General features: G+C 36.4%; 1 protein-coding gene across 3 annotated transcripts in view; it reads right to left on the reverse strand.

Annotated features, from left to right (window-relative positions):
- Positions 1–10,050: 10,050 nt before the first annotated feature.
- The window catches only part of SNX13 (sorting nexin 13), a 69,462-nt gene continuing 57,629 nt past the window's right edge, over positions 10,051–21,883 (reverse strand). For all 3 annotated transcript variants that reach the window (XM_065629087.1, XM_065629089.1, XM_065629088.1), the window contains exons 21-26: positions 21,063–21,224; positions 19,748–19,819; positions 17,144–17,289; positions 15,347–15,415; positions 14,088–14,200; positions 10,051–13,622 (exon numbers count right to left, since the gene is read on the reverse strand). In XM_065629087.1, coding sequence (XP_065485159.1) covers positions 13,375–13,622; positions 14,088–14,200; positions 15,347–15,415; positions 17,144–17,289; positions 19,748–19,819; positions 21,063–21,224 — 810 coding nt within the window. In that variant the 3' untranslated portion in view covers positions 10,051–13,374. The remainder of the gene's footprint in view (positions 13,623–14,087; positions 14,201–15,346; positions 15,416–17,143; positions 17,290–19,747; positions 19,820–21,062; positions 21,225–21,883) is intronic.

The following is a 21,883-nucleotide window of genomic DNA, read 5'->3' on the forward strand; positions in this document are numbered from 1 at the left end:
GCAACAAAGAACAACCTGCTGCAACTAAGTAGGATATGGGGACACTCTTAATAAAACAAGGTAATTGTTCTGGGGTTGGGGAAAATAGGAGGAGTTTCTAGACCTTCCTTACACAGTCCCTGCGAGCTGGCAGGGCTGAGAGCTCAGCCACAGCTTCCATCCAGGTCCTTGCCTTTTCCACCTACAAGATCGTGTGTCCGACGGCTGCTCTGCCATCATCATCTATAGCCGCAGATTGTGCTGACCAAGATTGCTTCTAAATTAAGTGTTTTTCAAATTTTTCCCATGAAGCCACACCCCGCCAACAACAACAAAACAAACAAACAAAAATAAAAAAACCCCACACAACTTCATGCAGCTCCTCAGTTTAGGACCCATTTTCAGAAATACGTTTTCAATTTAACTTATTATTCAAAGACAACTGTTAGCATATTCACTTCCTGGAATAACTTACGGAGAGGAAGAGGAGCAGTATCATTTAACATAATGTGCTACTCTACAGGGCTTTTCCCAAATTAAAACAGCAAAACTTGGTAACAGCAGTCATATTCTTGCAACAATAACAAACTACTAATAGCGACAATGAGCTCTGTAATAGAATGAGGTTATAAGGATGGAAAAATCCTGAGCTAACAGGTTTCAGTGGTAGTGCTGGTAACTTAGATTAACTTCTGCAGAGCAAATTAGCAGCTTATTTAATAATATTCACCACCTCATAAAAACACCGCAATTTTTAGAAATCCTCAGAGCTGACAGAAGACAAGAAACTTTTCTTCAGGGAGAATGGGGCTGGGCAATTTTCTTCTTTCTTGATCTGGAACGCTGAGATCCTCTACAAAGGGAAGCTCTGGAGATAACACTGACTTCCGTATCTTGCAAATTCCTTTTTAGTCTGTCCATTAATTTTGCCAGACAGCCATGCATCTTATTTTTGAAGATAGCTGTTCTTGAGAGGGAGAATTAAGCTATCATAGCCCGACGTCCAAGAAATTAAATTTGCTACTTCTCTGAACATCACTTTGGGACTGCCTTAAACTTTTCTGGGGCATGGGGGTGGGATGTTGGATTTCTCCAGCCCTGCTGCCTTTTGTGTGCTTGCACATAGGAGGGAAGGAGAATGCAGCCCTTACACGCGATACCATCACAACTGCCGTGCAGCCTACCCTTCTGCAAATACCATTAGGAATTTTTCTGTTCAAAAAAACAAACTTAAATCAACTTTAGCACCGTAATGATTGCAAAGCTGCTGAATGGGCCGCTCTGTTACCTAAAGTCCGTTTTAATCCCAAAACAACATAGTTAGGATGGGAAAGACTTTTTAAAGGTATTTGAAATATGCACACTCCATTTCAGGTCCAGGGAATCAAATTACCGGCCTGTAAGTCAGATAAGGAAGCAGAGAGTGCTGAGACCTGGGGCAGCAGCGGGACTTGGGTAATTTGCTCAGCTCCGTCCTTGGGCTGAGCTCAGCCCCCAGTTACACCAGCTGGAACCTGTGCACTGCGGCCCCGGACAGCTGGGAGGAGAAAAGGCCAGTCACAAATTAAATTAAGAGGTGTAATATACTGTGAGAAGAAAAACAAATTGAGATTGTGAAAACAGGTGCCAACTGACATTTACTCAATACTCAGTCACACTTTCCTTTCTCTCTATGTGATTAGTAGCTAAGCTGAATTAGGATAGATTTCATGCTTCTGTGACCTTCCAGAACCCCACTACAGAAAAAGAAAAACACCTGTAGCTACAAGTTTTTTTTCAAGAGGGTAAAAGTGTCCAACTGCTGTGGAGCTGAGTTGGCCAGACTGATATACTGAGGCAAAAATATATGTATATGTTGGGTGACTGAAATTGGATTTTTTTTAAATTATTATTCTAATAAGTAGCACTAAACATGGGGCTTTAAAGTAGCATCACACTGGCAAATTAATGGATTTAGTTATCTGTATCACTCAAGGCTGTCTTAGTAGCTGTTATTCGGAGAATAAGCTGAAACTCATGGGCACTATCCTGAAGTTCCTAGGAAGGAATGAAGAACAACAGGCCTGGTGACTCCCTGCAGAGACTGGCACTGTTCCCCCGCCTCTGCAAGCAGGGCTGTGATTTCTGGATCAGCTCCTTTTGGGGTCCTTGAAAGAAACGGTTTAGCCGGGAGGGTGCAAGAAATCACCCTGATACCACTACAGCTGAACATCGTTCCTCCACTGGAGCTCTAGCTGGTCACACCACAAAACTCCCCTTCCACTGCCCAGGCAGCTTCTCCTGCCCAAGCCTGGAGGCTCCTGCAGGCTCGGCACTGAGCCTCCTCAGCTGGGGTCACCGGAGGTTTCTCAAGACTTCTGCTCAGCACAGGCTCTGCACAAGTGGGTCCTACTCTGAGCTTCTCTCCTAGCAGGGAAGCTACCGCAGATTTTCAGCAAATCAACCTGCAATCAAACCGGTCATTTCTCTTGAGCCAAATTCAGATGCCAAAGTGGTTCCTGACACAAAGCCCTCTGGTAGGATAACATTAAATAGAAGATGTGCCAGGTCTAACTGCTAAATCCAGGACAACCTCCTCATACACCCCCAGCCCTGGTAACTGTAGAAAAGTCTCCTTTGAAACAAAAGGATCTGCAGGTCTGTTAAGTAGGGTCTGTGGCCACAGGGCAGACATTTCTCTTTTTCCCAAACCCACCAGAATTAGCCGAAAAAAATAATTTTGGTGGAGCTTATCACCGGCAATGCAAGGACATACCCAACCTGATGACATCTGGCTCCAGCAAACATTCAGCCTGTCCTGTGGGGTCAGTATCACACTCACTCCCGCCCCCCAGTCTAACTGCAAAACATGCGCCACCCGCAAACATGCTATGATGCACAGAGCCCAAGTGCTTCAGCAAAAAATTCTTCAAACTACACCTTCCGCTTATTTTTATGTCACTGACTTCATGTGATAACATGAAGTTTTGGGGCTCTGTTAAATACAGCAGCATTGAATTAACGTTTTTTTTTCTCAAAACTCTCCACAGCTGAACAGATGATGGCAAGCGCGTACCGTAAGACCACTTGATGAAAACGTCAGGGGCCTTAGAAATAGTTTGCATTCTCTGGCCTTCAGTTTCATGATCATTATCATAATAAAATGTTTTTGCTTATTCCTTGCACACCTGCTGTGTGTCAGTTTTCCCCCAACGCAGCTCCATTACCGCCGGCACTGCTCATACTGACATATACAATCACTTTCTTTATGCCAAGCAGATCTTAGGCACTTTTGGTCCATCACACACTGATAAAAACCACAGCACATAAAAAACGCTTTGTAAAGGGAGAGGAATGTAGACTGGAAATGTGGTTCAGGGTTAACTTAAATGAGAACAGAAGTCTGGAACTTGCTGTCATGAAGTTTTGGATCAAAATTCATAAATATTTCTAAAGTATTTGTTTTCATCTCATACGACCAACTATTGTGAAATGTCAGCAGCAGATGAAGCCAAGAGACGGGCTCCTTGAGTTTTGAAGCCATAAACCAGAACCAAAACACCCTGCAGGGAGCGGGAAGGATGGATAGATGGGGTGCAGATCCAAGAACTTCACTGCCTGACTTCTTTTAAACCTCTACAATTCAAGGAGGGTTACATTTGGAGTTTTAGCTCCTCTATCCCACATCTTCCTAATTGCTCTCAGTAACCTCATCGCCTGTCCATGAGTACCTAGTCACATGCTATTCAAGGCACATCTGCAGTATGCAATTTCCTCCAAAATAATTTTGCTTTTTGAAGCATACTATCCTGGTTGCACTTATAACAAGACAACCTGAGGAATTAAAAATGGTTAAACATTAACTACATAAGTGAAACAGAGCACGTTTTAAATAACGTTTTACCTAGTTTAAATGTATTTGGAACTGTTTTAAATTTTTGGTAGGTTTAGTTAGTTTAACAAAAACCAGTCTCTCATACATATTCGTACACTAAGTAAACAGTAGCTGCTGCAGCAATACCTACTAGGCACAAACAAGACTAGAAATGTCTGGTTTGCTTGAAACACATTTTTTAAAAAATCAATAGAACCTTATTTTTTTTTTTTTTAACTTGACACGTTACGCTAAGCAAATGTTGGAAATCTCAGGTAGTTATTCTTGCAAGATTTTCTTGTTAGGTCTTGTGAATTGAAATTATCTAAAAGATGCAGCAGGCTATCAGTATTAAGCAATGGAATTTATCTTGCATGTGGAATTGTTCGTAATAAAGAGAAGATTCACTTAAGTGAAATTATTCCAGGCCCGTTAGAGACATGCTTAGAAATAAAAGTCCTAAGAGAGATTTCTTTCTCAATTAACTTAAGGAATTGCCACCATATAGAAGGCAAAAGTGTACATGGCCAAATTGGGCTCAAAGACAGCAACTCATGAACGTGAAATTTGTATTACTGTTTTGTTATCAGCTTCTGTTAGCCAAGACTTCACTCTGTGTCCCTCCCCGCATTTATACTGAAAAAGCGTTCTTTAACAACTTAGGTATTTCCATGCTGTGAACATCTGTAATTGCCACAAAACACAATTCTTTGCCCACATCTTCTCTACAGACACAACCTCTCTACCTATAAGCTCGTCCAGTGCTCTTGCAATGCGCGGATCTATGGCACCACTCACCATAAAGGTCCTTACGTTGCCCATATTTCAAGAGCAACTTCACGGAAAACATTCCAAGTATCAGAAAACACTCAATATCACTGAAAAAGACATGCGAACGTATAGCAGTTTTTTAAAGCTGCTTCTGATGTAACGGCTAATAGCCAATATCAAAGTACTATGATGGGATTAAAAAAAAAAATCTAGAAATCAATCAAAAAGAAGTCTTTGAAACAGACATTAACATTGTCATTTTTTTAAATGAAAAATGAACAGCATAATGCTTTGCTTCCTCATATTCAATTTCAAAATTATAAAGTTCCTCAAAAGATTGAAAAAGGATCTGTTTGTACTTAATACTTTGCATTGAAACATATTATAGAAATATACAAAATTGTTATATGAAGTATAAAACCCCTAATGTTACAAAAGGTGGTAATGGGTGTATATTTCAGAAATCCTTTTTTATTTTTCTTTGGAAAAAGAAACACAGGATTTGCAGATTGGAAAAAAATAAATCAGTGAAAAACTGTACATTATCTCTGGCAGTTCCTAGTGGGGCTAATTAATCTGTTTTGCCTTCTAACAAAAAGACAAATATTTTCTAGATAAGCTGACTGGCCAACACAGACTAAACTAATTTTTCACATTGTCAACAAACACAGTTTACAAAGACTATGCAGTTTATCTGAAGAGTAATTCTCTCAGTCTGTGGTAAAACCTACAAATAGTTTATGAGAAAGGAAACTAGTATTTCTCGTGAAATAGTATTTCTCTGATGTGAAATGCTTAATGTGAACTGTGTCAGAACCACATGCACATTAGAGATGCACAAAAAACCAAACAGACCATTGAAGAAAATGCCATTTCAAATCTGTGAAGTTCAATTATTTACAGTGTATTCAGCACAAGCAAAGTGAAAGCTTAAAGTGTTAGGGTGGGAAGGGAGGTTGGTGGTTTTTTGTGATTTTTGTTTTGGTTTAGGTTTGTTTTGGTTGTTTGTGGGTTTTTTGGGGTTTTGTGTGTGGGGTTGTTTTGCTTTGGGGTTTGTGTTTGTTGTTTTGTTGTGAGATTTTTGTATTTTTTTTGGTTGTTTTTTTTGTTTGTTTGGTGTTTGAATTTATTTATTTTTAAACTTCCAAAATAATTCTGAACTTAAGGGATATTTCTGACCCACCTCAATTTTTCTTCTGCAGTGCTTTATTTTCAGTTTATCCAATGCCCTAAAGTAATGGACACAGTGAGAATATTGTACTTCACATGCTGTGACTAGACAGGTTCAAAGTTTTAGTGTTTGTTTTCTAAAGAAACTGGTTAAAGGACCCATTATAAGAGTACATCTCAGTTCAGTAAACTATCACTTGACTTGGCATAAATCATCAGTACGATAGTTTTCAGTTAAAATAATTTTTTTAAATTAAAATGTAGCTTCTTATGGATTCTTATTAATTCTAGTCCACAATACTAAAAAAACCCCCTGTTACAGTGGCCACAATAGTGCAGAATTTCACTATGAAAATCAAGTTAAGGATTTCTTTTCAACACAGACAGCTGAAGCCGTGACTGTCAAGTTATTTACATATGAATCAGCCAACTAGTTTTCTTAACTATGGGTTTAGTAGATGATCTTGTGTATAGGATTATAACCTGCTCACATTTTCTTATGCCATTTACAGTGATTGTGTAACTATTGTCTTCTCCCTTGGCCCAGAAGACACCACCAGAACGGACAGAGAAAGCCTGGGCAGAGCAAGGCGTGTGGTAAGAGGAGAACCGTGTGTTCACTGATAGCGTTTCACCTAATGGTACCCAAGTTCGCAAGAGCTCTCCCTTCACACAGATCGCTGCAGGAGTAATAACCGCTCTCTGGCTTAAAAACTAAAACTAATTCTGATGTGACTTAGCCAGCTGAATTCAGCCATGTTTCTGTTCTATCTTTTCTCCAGAGAGATTCCAGTGAATTAGAAATTTGTCCCCCCGGTGTTATCGAGAAATGACACCGCTTCTTAAGTCAAATGAACGTGCATGCAGTACAACTGATGTTGATGTCATTTTTGTTGAAAACTGCCCAAGATCAATCCCACTTTTTAAAAATTAGGGTAGGTAAAAAAATAAAGCAAAGCAAGCCCTCCTCCCTCTCATTTTCAGACTGCAGTAAAGCCCCTACGATACAAACAGGCTCTATTGGTATTACAACATCCCTCAATATCCAGCATTCCCAATTCAATATGCTACATGGAATGGATAGATGACAGAGTCCATCTCAGAGACTTCAGATTATACAAATCCCAGTAAGACAAAGAATCGAGCTAGTCACATGAGACCTCACTTTGCTAAACTGCCCATATTGATTCTTTTGAATTCTTCCCTTGATGACAAGAAACCCAATTATAAAGGAAATTGCTGAGAACAGTTTTATGTAGGAATTCTACAAATTGTAGTGAATTACATTTGAGATTAAATAGTCATGCTATTACTCTTCCACCCAGCAAGTAAATCATGAATCATTTCAACCAGTGCTCAATCAGTAGTGGCAGTAACAGCACAGAGAGAAAAAAAATATTTCAATACAAGTTTAAAGAGTCAGATTCTTGACAGTGTCATCTCTTTCCATACTTAAATCAATTTATTGTTGGTTGTGTTGTTGGTGGTTTTCATTTTATTTTTCTGTTGGTGAGTTGGACAAAAATGCAGAAGTTTGTCTCTGCCATCACGGTCAGAAAAAATTTGGCAAATGCTTTCCTGTCTGGTGTCCACCTGCACTCTAGTCCATACAAGGTAGTGATTATCTGTTGTGACAACCTCCTACGATTACTATGAGATCAATTCTAGTGTTTGAATCATGGTACAGCCTTTGCCACAATTAAAATCTTGCCATATGAGGTACCAAAAATTGAATTAAGAAATCAAATGACTGCTCAGGTAATTCTGCTTATGCATTATTACTTTAATAAACTACTCCTTTATTTGAAACAAATACTACTTGATAACCTCTTTAGCATCATCCATGAATTTTACTCCTGATCCCAATACTGTCAAGCCAAAAGAGTCCACCTACACAGTCGTCTGCTGAACTTTACTGTACTTCTTATGGCTCAAGATGACACACTCTCTGGAGACTATATTCTTGGTAGTATCAGTACTATTGAAAAAAAAAAAAAGATTCTATAGCAAGTGAAATAGCACAAATGTTTATATGTGGAATCACTTGGAATCACTCAGGTACTTCAGCAAGTTCTTTCACTGGTGAGAGCCCATGTCTCAGTTCTAAAGAAAACCCGTCGATAAACCCGCACTCTTGCAGGCTGCATCCACGTTATTAGCAGAAGAGTTTTGCCATAGCACATCCAAAGACGTTTAGCACAACCGTTAACTGGAAGCCTCAGCATCACTTAGAATCTTCATATAAGAAAAATGTCCTTGTTTTCCTTTTATATATGTGATATGCAGGAGAATCTTGGGCCCAAGTTTCTTTTACTTTGCACTGCACAAAGTCAGGAAAAATGGTCAATTCCAAATTGCATGACATTCCAGTTTCACTTTGCATGGGTAAGATTACCCAAGACAGCAAAATACTGAATGAAGTTTCCATCCTTGTTGCCCCAAAATACCTGTGGTTTTACTATTAGGTAAATGCAGGCCTTGTTTGTTTGCAAAAATGAAGTTAGGGATTACTGGCAAGCCAGTGATTTAAATCAACAGAGAGAATATAAAATTGAGTAGGTATGATGTGAAACCAATTTTTAATAGAAAACATTCCTTTATAGTTTTATTTATGTCCTTGAAATCAAAAAGGAAGATGTTGTCATTGATAACCAAATTCTAACTTCACCTTCAAACTAAAAAATAAGAAACCTGTCACTGTTCAACGTGAGACGACTTGTGTAAAGAAAGTTTTGTAGCTACCTGAGTACTAGCTGGCTATTTTAAGACAAAGAACAAAAAGAATAAAAGTTTCTTTTGAGTTTTGGCTATTCTGTGCATGGAATAATGAGGTAACTTGTACAATCATCTTCCACATATTCTAAATGAAGAAGAGTGTTCCCAATTCCCATAGTTTTACCAGAATCTCTTACCTAGAACACCAGTAAATTGGTAACAGAAAATTCCATTGGTGTATCTCCACTTAATTCAGATTAACATGTTTCTAGAGCTCAAGCTGAAAAAATTACAAACACAAAGACTCAAAAGACTACTCGGGACTTGCTTTTAAAACATTTTTGAAAGCTACATTTTTTACTCCCAATAAGTAGCTCTTGATTGTGAACAAATTCAATATAATCTAGTTTTCTACTTAAACCTAATCTCAGAATTAACTTCTGTCCTCTTCAAATTTTAACGTCAGAGGAAAATTCCAGTTAGCCCTTTCTGAACCAGATATCAAATAATTTAACTGACCCATGCAGATCATCTCAACCCCAACATACCATAGTAATTCAAAGAGACAGAGCATGCATGGGAAACAGTTATTTGAGATATTTGAAAAGTATTCAAATACATTTTCATGTGTGGGTGGTGGAAACTGTAGTGACATAGATGTTTCAAGTGTTTCATGAAAAATACAGCTTAATTTATTTCTAAATAATTAACAGAAGTGAACTCTCTTTTCATTACACAATTACCTTTCTTCCAAGAGAAAATAAAGAAATTTGTAGTAAAAAAACAGATGCAGAGTGATGCTGATTACCAAACTTTACAAAAGCTTTATCAATCCTCACACATTCACTAGACATCGAAACCAATAAAAAACAGACAACATGATAGGACTGGAGAGTTAAACAAGCCCCAGACACACATTACCCTCACTTCGCAAACGGCAGATATTCTTAAGTCTTCTAAAGGAAGCTGATAATGGAGTTAATTTCTTTCCATGAAGTGACCCTGGAATAACAGCTTCAACAAATAAGAACTTGCAATCAACTAGTGGAAATCCTGAGATGTGTCTATATCCTCTAGCAAAAGCATGTAAGTTAGTGAAAATGGTAACACTTTACTCTAGGGTCAAAGAACTATTATAACATCTCTGCAGCTCAGGACATCTTTTTGATGAATGTGAAACAGCTGGAATAAATACATCAAGGGTAACAATTGTGCTCCCATGGTAGATCCAGCTGCTGCAAAAATAAACCCAGGGGGGAAAAAGCCGAAGAGAAAAAAACCCCAACAGTAAAAAAAGCCTCCTACCTCATGCAACTCCACTATGTTTGCACATGACCTTTTAAAATACAGGACTCCCTGCAAATACTGCTTGAAAATGACTGTAGATATTAATTTGTTAAAAGCAAAACCAGCTTATAAACTGTTTAAAGAAAAAAAAAATCAAGGAATGATTGTTTTATTTAAGCAGCACTTAACAGCAATACTTTAGTGATTTTTCCAGATTTGAGGAACATTGGTACCTGCTAGTGAGAAAAGATATTTTAAAAGTAAACAGAGACTGATAATAATCCTGTTAATACTTTATTAGTGTAACTTTTTAGCTTTCTATTGGACAGAACATAAATGCAAACTCCAAAAAAAAAAAATTTCAGAGTCCTCTGCCATTCGGTAGAAGTGACCATGACAGCCTGTTTCATGTTCATTCTTTTGTTACCGAAACGAGAGGAGGGGGAAGGGAGGGAAAAAGCATCAAGAGAACAATTAGGCACACAGCTGACACTTACTGTACAATGATATGCACAAGTAATTTATAACAGCTAAATTCATGAGATGTGCTCTTCACATTTTTCCCTTGAAATGCATGAGCTTTGCTCAGATGAGCAAGGATCATTGAGAACAAGGGAATTAACAAAGGAGTAACAAATAAGACTTTTAAAACAAGTCCTTAAAAAAACCTAACACAACAACAGAATGCAAAATTGTTCAGCTGAGAAGACATTTTTAACCTAGACTTCAAAACATTAAAAATTCATTTATTTTCAGTTATTCAAATAGACATGCATTAAATGAAAATATTGCACAAAATTAAAATTTAGATTGTGGAATCCACGTGTTTATATTTTGGTACACATTCTGGTAGCACTTAAAATTTACTGTTTAGGTCTAGCAAACACCAGCAGCACAAGCTTGAGGATGAACCAAACGAAAAACTCAATTGCTCATTTTCTCTTAAAAATAATTAAGGCTAAAACAAGTGCATTTGTTGACAATGGCACAATTTTCAGTGTTCAGTCACAGCACTCAAAGGCCAGAAGATACACCCAGACATTTAAGTGCTGTAGATTAACATTCAGTTGTGGAGAACTTCTAGAATAAGAGGCCGCATGGGTTGACTGGGCAGGTATTTTAAATCGTCAACAGGAAAACCACTTAAATAAAGATACATACAAACTCTTTTTAACACAAAGTATTCATTTCTGATGATGCTTGCCAGCCAACAGGCACCACTGAATTATGAAGCCACATTCTGTAATTAAATACAGAAGACAAAACTTCAATACATATATACATATGCACACACATGTATATAAATGTGTGTATAGGTATATATATGTAATAAATTCATTAAGTAAAATGACTAATAAACATGGCATATTATGTTCAGTTCACATTCCTAGAGATATTATTTTATTTTTGTAAATAAATGTACCAGATAATTAAAAAAGAAAATCCCAAATTTGCACATGATCACTATTCCCTTGAAATTTTTCATGGTACCTACATATAAATAAAAGGTTCCACGGATTTGACAAAACAGTATTTGAACTTCCCACTTTCATACTGCATAACAAATTCAGTGATTTGAAAGACATAAATTAGATTTGGTAAGGATCTATGATATATTTACTATATCGCCATGAACAAGTGCTGAACGATCTTTCATCAGTCAGATGTCCAGTACCCTGGAGCACCCTGACATCAGAGGAAAATACACGCATGTAAACAAGAGGAGCTGGCTATGTTGTTTACTTCACACAGAACTCAAGAATTTTGTTAAATTCAACAGCATTTCATCATCACACTTCTACAGAACCTGCAGAGAGGAAAGGGGAAGGGTTCTTACATATTTACCAACTTGTTTTCCTAGGGATTATAAAAGGATTTCAATTACAGTATTTATTTCTGCAATATAGAGAAAAAAAAAGTGCACTTGAGCCCATGCATACTGTATGAGAATGTTAACAGTACAATATGATCATCATAAGTAGTATAATAAAAGGCTACATTGCATTAATAGAGTCCATGAGAAAAAATGATCTATATAGAGGCTTCAGTCAATTTAACTAGGTCCTTTGAGAGCCTTCTATCTTCTCTTAGAATGCTTTCATAAAAGGTCTATGTTCCTCCCCCACACCAAAGGATCGTTTGTTCCCATTTAGACACAGATTACTGTAAGGATCCTTGATCAACAGCTGTATCTTACCCTGTGTTTAGCATTCAGAAAAAAACCGGACTCTATAGGATTAACTTTCTATTCACCCAGACAGCGGTGCTCAAACAGTAGGGGACTACAAAAAGGAAAAACACAAACTAAGATATGCTGTGGCCAAAAAGGATGATTCAGTTGTTACTTTATTTTTAATTGGACAGAAATTCTTCAATGAAACTAACCAGATGGATGTGGGGCCTTGATGTCAAATTTTTATTAAAATTTTACACTATGCAAAAAATAAAAAAATTATATAAAAAAATATCGTAGTTTTATATTCTTTTTATTTTCATATATACAATGAGATGCGTTCAGGAATTTCCAAGTGTTTGCATATGACTAATGAAATCTTTTACCTGTGAGGAACCAACTAATTCTAATATTATTCCGTATGAGGCTTACACACTAAAAAGGAAGGAATCTTGCAATTAAGTAGGACATAGTCTTCTACACCCAAAAAAAGTTTCAAATTTTAGTGGGGAGTTGCATGTAAGCTGTGGCTTAGTGCAATTTCCTCATCTTCTAACATGATGTCTATCCTCTCTGAAACATGTACCCCATTCCTTCTACAACGGTCAACTTGACATATGTTCAAATACGCCAAGTGAACAGAAATATCATGCCCCTTCTCCACGGAGGTTACATGCAAAATGTATGCCAGGTTCCATACGAGCAGAATATGGCTCTTAAAGCTACAAAATAATCAGAATAAAGGGTTTATTTCTACTGCACCTCTGCCTTTACTGAAACTCCCATTAGGTCTAATGTTAGTTTATTTTTCAAAACAGGAAAGGTGAAGTAAATGTGGCATAAAAGCCACATTACCTCAACTTTTCTTTACTAAATGTACTTTTTTGATGGGGCTGTAACTATTTCTCCCCTCTCCTATGAACCTGCTATTCTAGAGACTGCTTTTCCTGTCAGCTCAGCCTTTACAGGAATGTTAAAAGAGCCCTACAGAGCCTCAACAGTCATAACGTAGAACCAATTCCACCTGATTCTCACACATTGCACTATCTCCCAGTGCCAAAACATCCTGTTCTTCCATTGTATCACCGCAGTTGTGCTTTACTTGAACAGTCTGGCACTTTTCATTGCTGGCAAAACATCAACTCAGGAACGGAAGGAATCAGCATTCTTGTACATTGGGCCAGTATTCTTCTCAAAGTTGCATGAAGACACACCAAATCATTTAAGACACACAAACCCTTCTGGTAGTGGTTGAATTACAAGTGAAGATGAGAAGATCCACAGGTCTTACAGATGCATTAATAATCTAATATGTGACACTAGAAGACTGGTGCAGAAATAACAGCGTGTGAGTTTGAAGCCCCAGAGAATCTGCCCAAGTAATTAGTCCTGGACAAACATACACCAGCTTAATAGGTTTGAAGTGTCACCTTTTCTGCAAGGAAGGCGCTTGAGTAGAATGTAGTCTCTGCTTATACCTCTGCATCTGCTTTGACCGTGAATGCAGTTTGTTGAAGAGCTCATGGAACTTGTTTTGTGGAAATAAGGTTTCTAGGAATCTCTCCAGAAACACGTACACCATTCTCTTATTGAGTTGAGTGTGCTGGAACATTTCGAAGACCCGAAGAATGCCTTTCCGTGTTGTCTCAGCACCTATGATGTGCTTCAGTTCATCTACAAAAATGAAAGTTACACAGAAGCTTAAGCTAAATTCTGCTTCTATGTTAACAAACTTAAACTGAATATTAAGTCTTCCAAATTATGCAGCTTGGAATTTGAAGTAACAGTGCCTCTGTTATACAAAACACGACTAAGCTAAAAGTTCTCTTACGGTAGAAAGCATTTCTGAAAATTACTTCACTTTTACACTATATATGTGGAACCATGTTATTTTACATAAAATCATGCTGCAAAAAACTTCAGTCCTCTAGTGAAACTAGATATCAGGTTGGTTCTAAGAGAATTACAGTTGCAAAGTCACAGTACCTGAGAAAATGTTCAGTGTTTTAATAATTAAAAACCTTTTCATTTAAATACAACTCATATCTCAAGATTTCAACAATCAACAAGAATACTGACATTAATTCCAGTAACAACGTCTGGTAACAATTATTAGGCTTCAACCCCCGACTCACTTACCTGGCATTACCTCCAGTAATTTGGTCTTTCCTGCCACTCTTGTTCTCATTCTAATAGCTTTGTCCCTTCGTGGAACAGTTTCTGCTAAAATGCCATTGGGCCAAAAAGCATCTCTGTAACAAAAGCAAATCTGTCAAAATACATTAAAATTTTATCAAGTGAAAGGCTCTTTTTAACCCCTCAAAGCTATTTCATAAAATACAAGAAAGTAATTTATACACAACCTAACGCACACTTCAAATATTAGAAAAGGGAAAAGATGAAAAAGAAATCAAAAGCAAGAAGTACAATACACTCAACCTACTCATAGTTACCATATACTTTTTCAGTACAAGAATCAGATGAAAGAAAATTTTAAGAAAAATTTAAGAAAATATTACATACCAAAAACATTCAAATACCACATGGTCGTTACATAAAATATACCTAATATTTGCCTTTACCAATCAGTCTCTATTGCCACTGAGAGACTCCAGGCTTTAGTCTATTAATTGTTTCTTTAGATCTCGGACAGCAGCTAACTTATCAACAAGCTAAAGCTGAGATGAAGTAGTTGCAGTGTAGTATAAAGCCCATGGCATAAGACATGCCTCTGTCTGTAAAGGTATTTAGCCTCAGTGAATGACATTCTGAGTAAGAAGTGTACATTCTTACTTGGTTTTATTAAAGAATAACAGAATACCTGTGAAGCATGACCCTTTGGCTAATAGGCTACTTTTATCTCTTTCACTCCATCAAAAAAAAAAAAAAAAGGCAAGGGCAGAAGTGGCTTTTGCTCAACAATATTGCAGAAGCCATTGATACTTTTAGGAAAAAGAATGACAGGGCATTTGATGCATTCAAACTCAGACCTCGGTTCTGTTGTATCTGCCCACATGCAAAACATATTAGCTTAGAGCTGTGGGGTTTTTTTTCCGTAATAATTGTTTACCTTTCAAGACAAGGCAGGCACACGCATTCAGCAAGGTAAACAAGATACTTCATCCAGTAATAAGATGAAATTCATAAGTATACCCATACTCCAGCTTTTTTAGACTGGTTAGCAAAGAACTTTCTAAGGAAGAGGAGAAAACTCAAAAATATTCTTCATGCGACATTACTCTCTCCCACTTTACACACATAAAAAGCAGCGTATGCTCCAATTAGAATTCTGTGCAGTAATAATAATTTCCTCACATAAAAGGAATAGGAAAGATACACAGATATTAGACATCAATTGGCAAGTACTTCATGTTTATCATCTATGATAAAAGACATACCTGAAGCGTTTCACCGCATCTGCTACTTGCTCAGGAGATGTCATCCAATCGACATGATCAACTATTTTTCTAAAATCGAAGCAACGAGTCTCTCGTTTAATTTTTAAAACAGAGATCAAGTAAGTACAGCATTTTAAAGAGAACTCTAGGGCAAAATAAGTATAATTTCACCTTTCTCCAACTCCATAAGCAGGTTATACAAAACTTCACAGTCAGAAGGCAAACACTGATTGTCAAGATAAAAGTCTAAGCTCACTGATCACTCTTGAAGCTGAAGTGATTATAGCTTTTTTTGTTTCTACTTTTTCTTTGTAAGTAAATGTGCTACGACTAAGCAGTCTGGAAAACTGATGTTGCAATTCAATTCAGAGAAATGTTCTGCTTGTAGAGCACTCCTCTTCATGGAGCACTCTTCAAATTCTGCTTCTGTAAGCAAAGAACCTACTTAAAATCTCAAATTACCATACTTATGTATGCACTTCATAATCTTTAACAGGAGATACGGATTGATCATAAACTTTGACCTTCATTCATCAACATACACACAACTCAATATCCAAATATAGCATGTTTACAGAAACAATATACACATCTGTGTATCGCCATAATCCCGGTTATTTCCCTAAACATGATTTGAATTTAGTTTTCTAAGAAACAGGAAAACACGATTTTGCTGCAGAATGCCCTTAAACCCCAAGAATCTGCTAGGATTGACTGCTGGTCTGACTGCTAAACCAGAGGAAGCTGTATCTGGAATAGTTCCAAATGCAAAAGTAAACCAGTTCTGCACACATCTCTGCAGTAAGAAAACACCAGCCTGTGCACAAACTCAGCTAGTTATACTACAGTCTGAAAACAGCGAAAAGGATTCAGAGTTGTTCAACAGGGCAGCATGTTTTTGGAAGCTGCTGTTATTACACAGCTGCATCACTACTGGTACCACAAGAACTGTCTATAGGTTTAACAGTGATGATGAGAACATAAAAAATTTACTTGTGAAGGGTAAAAAGTAATGATACAGTGACAAATGTTCTTCAGAAGTAATACGAAATTACTTCTCACTTGCCAGAAATTAAGTTTTTGATTCATGGCACTAATCCAAAGTGACAATTTAGTGCTAATCCTGTTTCAAGAACTTTTTTTGTTCTATATTTTTATTTACATTTCAGAAACAAATTATTAGAATGGAAAGCCTGGAAACAGTAGATTTCTAAGCTGAAGGCAAGAAACATTGCCTATTTAGCACTAGTAATTTGCTTTACATTTGCATGAAAAAGGGCATATGTGAATTACAGAGAACACAGGGGGCAGAACAGACACCCAAAAAGGCCTTTCTCTTCTTTTAAAGTATGACAGCAAAACCTTAACATGAGACCTCTGTACAGTTCAAATAATTTGATAATACCAGCATATTATTTGTGGCATCAAAGAGGTGTAAATAGAAATAGTGCAGAAAGTAATAAATAGAATTAAACCCAAAAAGCATAGAGTAAACACAGGGCAAAAAGCACAGACACCATCAGTATTAAGTTACATTCACAGAAATGTGAACTCTTGTTGATAATGTGAAAGCTCTTTCGGAAGCTCTCTAGCACAAAAGTTACTGGAATTTGTCTTTAAGGAATGTTCTGTGTTTATCTCCATTTTGCACCACATTTGTGCTTGGTTTATTGACCCTCTTCAAAGGGGAGTGCATGCAGATCTACACTACAATAATTTAGTAATACCAAAAAGGATTTATACACACATTCTACACACACTCACTCACACAATCGCTCTATTTAAGAAAAGCATTACCTATTAATTGTGTCACCATATGTTGCTCTAATAAGTTGCTGAAGCAGATTTTTTATATTTCTTCTTAACCACTGATTTCTTTCCTTTAAATCAAAGACTTCATCCATAAGGAGGAGCATTACTCTCAGTGGAATATTGTCATCCACCTGATCAAGTGAGTAAAAAGTATAATCAGTAAATTTTTGTTTCGGTTCAAGAAAGCTACAGTTTTAGTAGCTACTTCACAGGCCAAATGCTTCAGTATAAGGAGAACAATGTCAGAAAAGCTTTGCTCTGTATTTTACTGGAATATGAAATCTTCACTAAATCTTCTGTAACATCACTGATAGCAAAAAAAGATTAAAAATTAAAAGGTAAACTAGGCTTAAATCCATTGACGATTTAAAATAAGACAAAAAGAAACACTTATTTCAAAGTTGAACAAAATTAGTATTAATACAAGTAATAAGTCCTAAAGAGAGCTTGTCCCTGACCTCTTCCTTTGGTAGCTGTGCTTTCCACTGCCTAACACGAAAACTCTGGAAGGAGCTTTTGTTTGGCATCTTTTTCTCAGGCATGCGCCACATCAAATTCAGAACCTCCTAAGAACAATGACATTTCGCTGCAATGAACTGCCGTTTATTTAAATATCGTGCTAACCAGCATGGCTATTAAGTGCTTTTATGCTTATAGATTAAGAAAAGCATCATCGTTTTACTATTTAATATAAGATGTTATACATACTGGCTTACAAAACCCAACTTTTGTGGAAATCCTAAACCAGAGGATTCATTAACTTTGGATGGCGTACACTTGCAGTAACTGTCAACATTTTTTCAAATATTAAAATTTGAGCAAGAGTTTACTAAATTCTGTCGTATGAGATTATTAGATTTTCATCTTAGTTGTTATTAATGTTTCTTTTATAGAAACAACTGTAGTTTCTCATGGACTGCTTATATGTCAAAATAGAAGCCTACATATTGTTGAGCTATTGCATAAAAGATAGCGTTTGGAGTTAGTCATATTGCACAAGACACCACAAATATTTATCTCATATACAACAAATTAATTCGATGTTTTGACTGATTCATTATTTAAACTTCGTGTTTATTACTAAACACGTTATAGAGTACCAAGCTAAAATTAAAATTTTACTATATCCTCAGCAAAATGTATTTAAAGAGTGAGTGCTTTTTGGTTTTTTGTTTGTTTTAATTAGGATTTTTAGATTCTAAGCATAACATTCAGAATTTTGTTTTGTCTTTTAAATCTGATACAGCTCTACCTGGAAGAGCAGTAGTTTGCATTATATTGTTAATCCTATACTGTAGCAAGTACATCTCATAGCTCTGTGGACTGCACAGCCTACATCTTTATATACAACTGGAACACAGACAGTGGATTCATAATTCAACTGTAGATTCTACAGATCCATGTCTCACTTTTACAGTGCTTCTCTGCATTTAAGAAACAAGAAATGTAAAATTCTATTCAGACTGACATATTTTTAGTCTGATTTAATAACTAAGTTGTGACCGTGTCTTAAAAGAGCAGCTGGAGAGTTGAAAGGTTTTAAAACATTTGAAATCCACCTTTCAGAAACTTGGTGCATTAACTTAGAAGCATTCAAGAATTGCACAGAAGATCAATGAAAATACTTGCAGAGAAGCTGCTCATATACTTCAATGGACATTGTTTTGTTTTGCCTGTGAAAAACAGAAGCCTCAGGACTAACAAAGATACACATTTGTAATTACAAACTTATGAATACAAAAAAATAATGGTGAAAAAGATCCCAGAAGAACTAAAGGCTGTGTTATTTGAGCGAAACTACATCTAGCAAGTCATCATGCCATCATTGCAGTTATACACAGAAAGACAAACTGGAATGCTTTGATGTGACCAAAAAACCCAAAACGTGAAGGGCAGAACAGGTGCAGATTTATGACCGTAACAAATTGCACATAATCACTGGTAATCTCATGGCCTTTCTGTCCTACTTAAAAGTTTTTTCCCAATTGTTTTCACATATATGATCAATATTTCAATCAAAGCAACAGCAAAATACCACAGCTTATGAAAACACCAAGAGCTTAAAATTCACTTTCAAGTTGCTAATACTACTACTTTATATATTTTAGGTATTCACATACTAGAAGCTTATTATTTAGGAACACATTTGGAAGGTTTTTTCCATAAAAACATAGCAAACACTACTTCTGATCCATTAAACAAATGCCCCCTTAAAGGTCACATCGGAAATCAGAATCCATAAAATGCCAACTGAAATGATGCTAACAGTCTGGTACCATACATTAACAGACAAAAATAGGAGGAAGGAGGAAAAAAACCAAAACCAGACCAAAGAAACCCCCACTCACAAAACACAGAAGCAGTAGCATGGACTCTCTAAGTTATTCCACTGTTGTGCAAAACATTTTAGTACTACTAAAACGTTAATTTTAGAAGGAAGCACCTAAGTTTCTTTTTAAAAAGCTAAAAATTCTGTAATTGCCTGGTATAATATCAGAAAAAAATAAATACGTAGTTTAACATAAAATAAGTAACACATTAATTCGGTTTTAGGGTAGCCAACTTTGAAAGGACAAATGTCAGACTCACATTATCATCAATTGGTGCTGCAACACGGCAATGTTCAGGATCTGAGTAAGTTTTCTGGATCAAAGGAGGCACCTACAATGAATAAAAGGTAATATTTATGAAGGGAAATATACTTTAGAATGCCAATAAAAACACATCTATTTTCATAATAAATTTGGTTAGGAAAATGAAAAACAAACATGATCAAAAGTCAGTTGCCTACTACCACAGATAAATATACAGTAGTCTTTTCATCTTGCAACAAACCAAGCCTGTATGTATTACCCTATAGCTATCAAAGTTATCAACACCTTTAAGACAATTCACATATATTTTCTCAAGTGCCTAATGTTTCAACTGAAAAAACCCAAGAAATTCATATGGGACTGATATTTCTTTTGGTATTTCCTCTTGATCTTAAGTACTTCCCAGCCATGGACTTCCCAGTGAATATAACTGCAGATATAATATATTGTTAGTCACACACCAGGGAAGTTACCAGCAATGAGAAAGTCCAGAGCCAGTCATTTTATCTTACAAGTAATAAAAAAACCCAAACAACAAAAACAAAAGGGAAAAAAAGCCCTCCCCCACCCCACAGATTTATTATTCCATTTCATGGTTTAAGGGTTAACTCATCTCGGTTGCTGTCCTACATCTGCCACATATAAGTGTTGTGGTCACACCAAATAGAACAATTCCTGACCACAGACCTTACAGCTACACACAGAAAGTGGAGGGTAAGAGAAAGGCAGTTAAGATGGACATATTAGGAAGATTACTACTTTCATAGGACTTCTAGATAATCTGCCATGCAACCATTCCCCACCTCTAAGGTATTATGTTTTAGGAATATAAGATAGGAGGAAAGATGACAGGAAAGACAGAAGAAAAATTAATTAAAAACAGAATTCAGCGAAGAATAGAATAAGGAGTTATCCTCTTTTCTGCTTAAGTTTCAGAATATTTTTTTTTCTTCTTTTTCTAATGAAGGCAGTAGATGCAGCAAACTAACTTCATGAGAACTGTTGGTTAAAAATAAAAAGAAAATCAGTGACTCTCATATTCTTCTCAGTGGCTGCACTGAATTAAGTGAAGGACCACTGTAACAGTCCGCAGATGTCATCTTAAAATGTGTTACTTAATAGTAAAGAAAACTTCATGCCCATAACATAATGACTGCTGAACCTTATTAAAAAAAGGCTGTAAGCATAAACCAGATTGCTCTCCTGTCTAATGACTTGACTCTTCATTATAGTATACAACATAAGTTCGAGTTGATAGCTAATCTCCTATTAATTTTCTAGTATGTTTTAACTACCAAATATATTCTTACCTTGAAAAATGATTGCTTTATGTCTTGTCCCAATCTCTCTGACATTTTACCCATGTTGTCTGACATTTTAGTCATTCCCTCTGCCAGGCTGTCAGGGAGCGACTTGACTGCATTTGATACATTTCTCATAGAGTTACGCAGTGGGTTTACAAATGTGTCCATCTGAAGGGGAAGATGTTTAACCACAATTGTATAATCTATGAGGACACCAGTACATTAATACACTATGAGAAGTATCATACTGTTCCAGAGAGCAATAACATGAAGAACAACTCAAATTGCTTAACTTTGTTACAGAATGCAGAATAAAGTTTTAGCTTCACTTTGATTTATATTTCTTGTTCCTTACAGCCCTACTGTAGCTATTTACATCTTTCAAGAGATCTTTTTCCTAAATTTCCCATGCCTCAGTTTTTCTTAGCTTGAATTTCTTTTCCTTTTCTTCTCCATTCAATGCCATGTCTCCCTTCCAAGCTTCCTGCTTCCAGATGTTTCACTTCTGCTTTCAACTCTTCATCTTTGAAACATGCCTCTTTTAAATGCCACTGCAGTAGTATGTTTTAATATCATGGCAAGTATAATTAAAAAATATAAAGTAGTTCCATAGAAACTGTTACAATTTTTCTTTCAGTATATATTCTAAATTCAGTCCAAACAGAGGCAAAAATACTTCTGTGACGACCTTTAAAAGTTAAGTTTATGAAGAACATGCTAAGCTAGAAATCTTAGTCATTACATAAACCTTGATAAATATTTAACTCTTTCATTATTAAATATTCAACGTATATAGGTAGATCAACAACTTGAAGTGACAATACAGT

The sequence above is a fragment of the Caloenas nicobarica genome, chromosome 2, assembly GCF_036013445.1.
Source record: "Caloenas nicobarica isolate bCalNic1 chromosome 2, bCalNic1.hap1, whole genome shotgun sequence".
Classification (NCBI taxonomy): domain Eukaryota; kingdom Metazoa; phylum Chordata; class Aves; order Columbiformes; family Columbidae; genus Caloenas; species Caloenas nicobarica.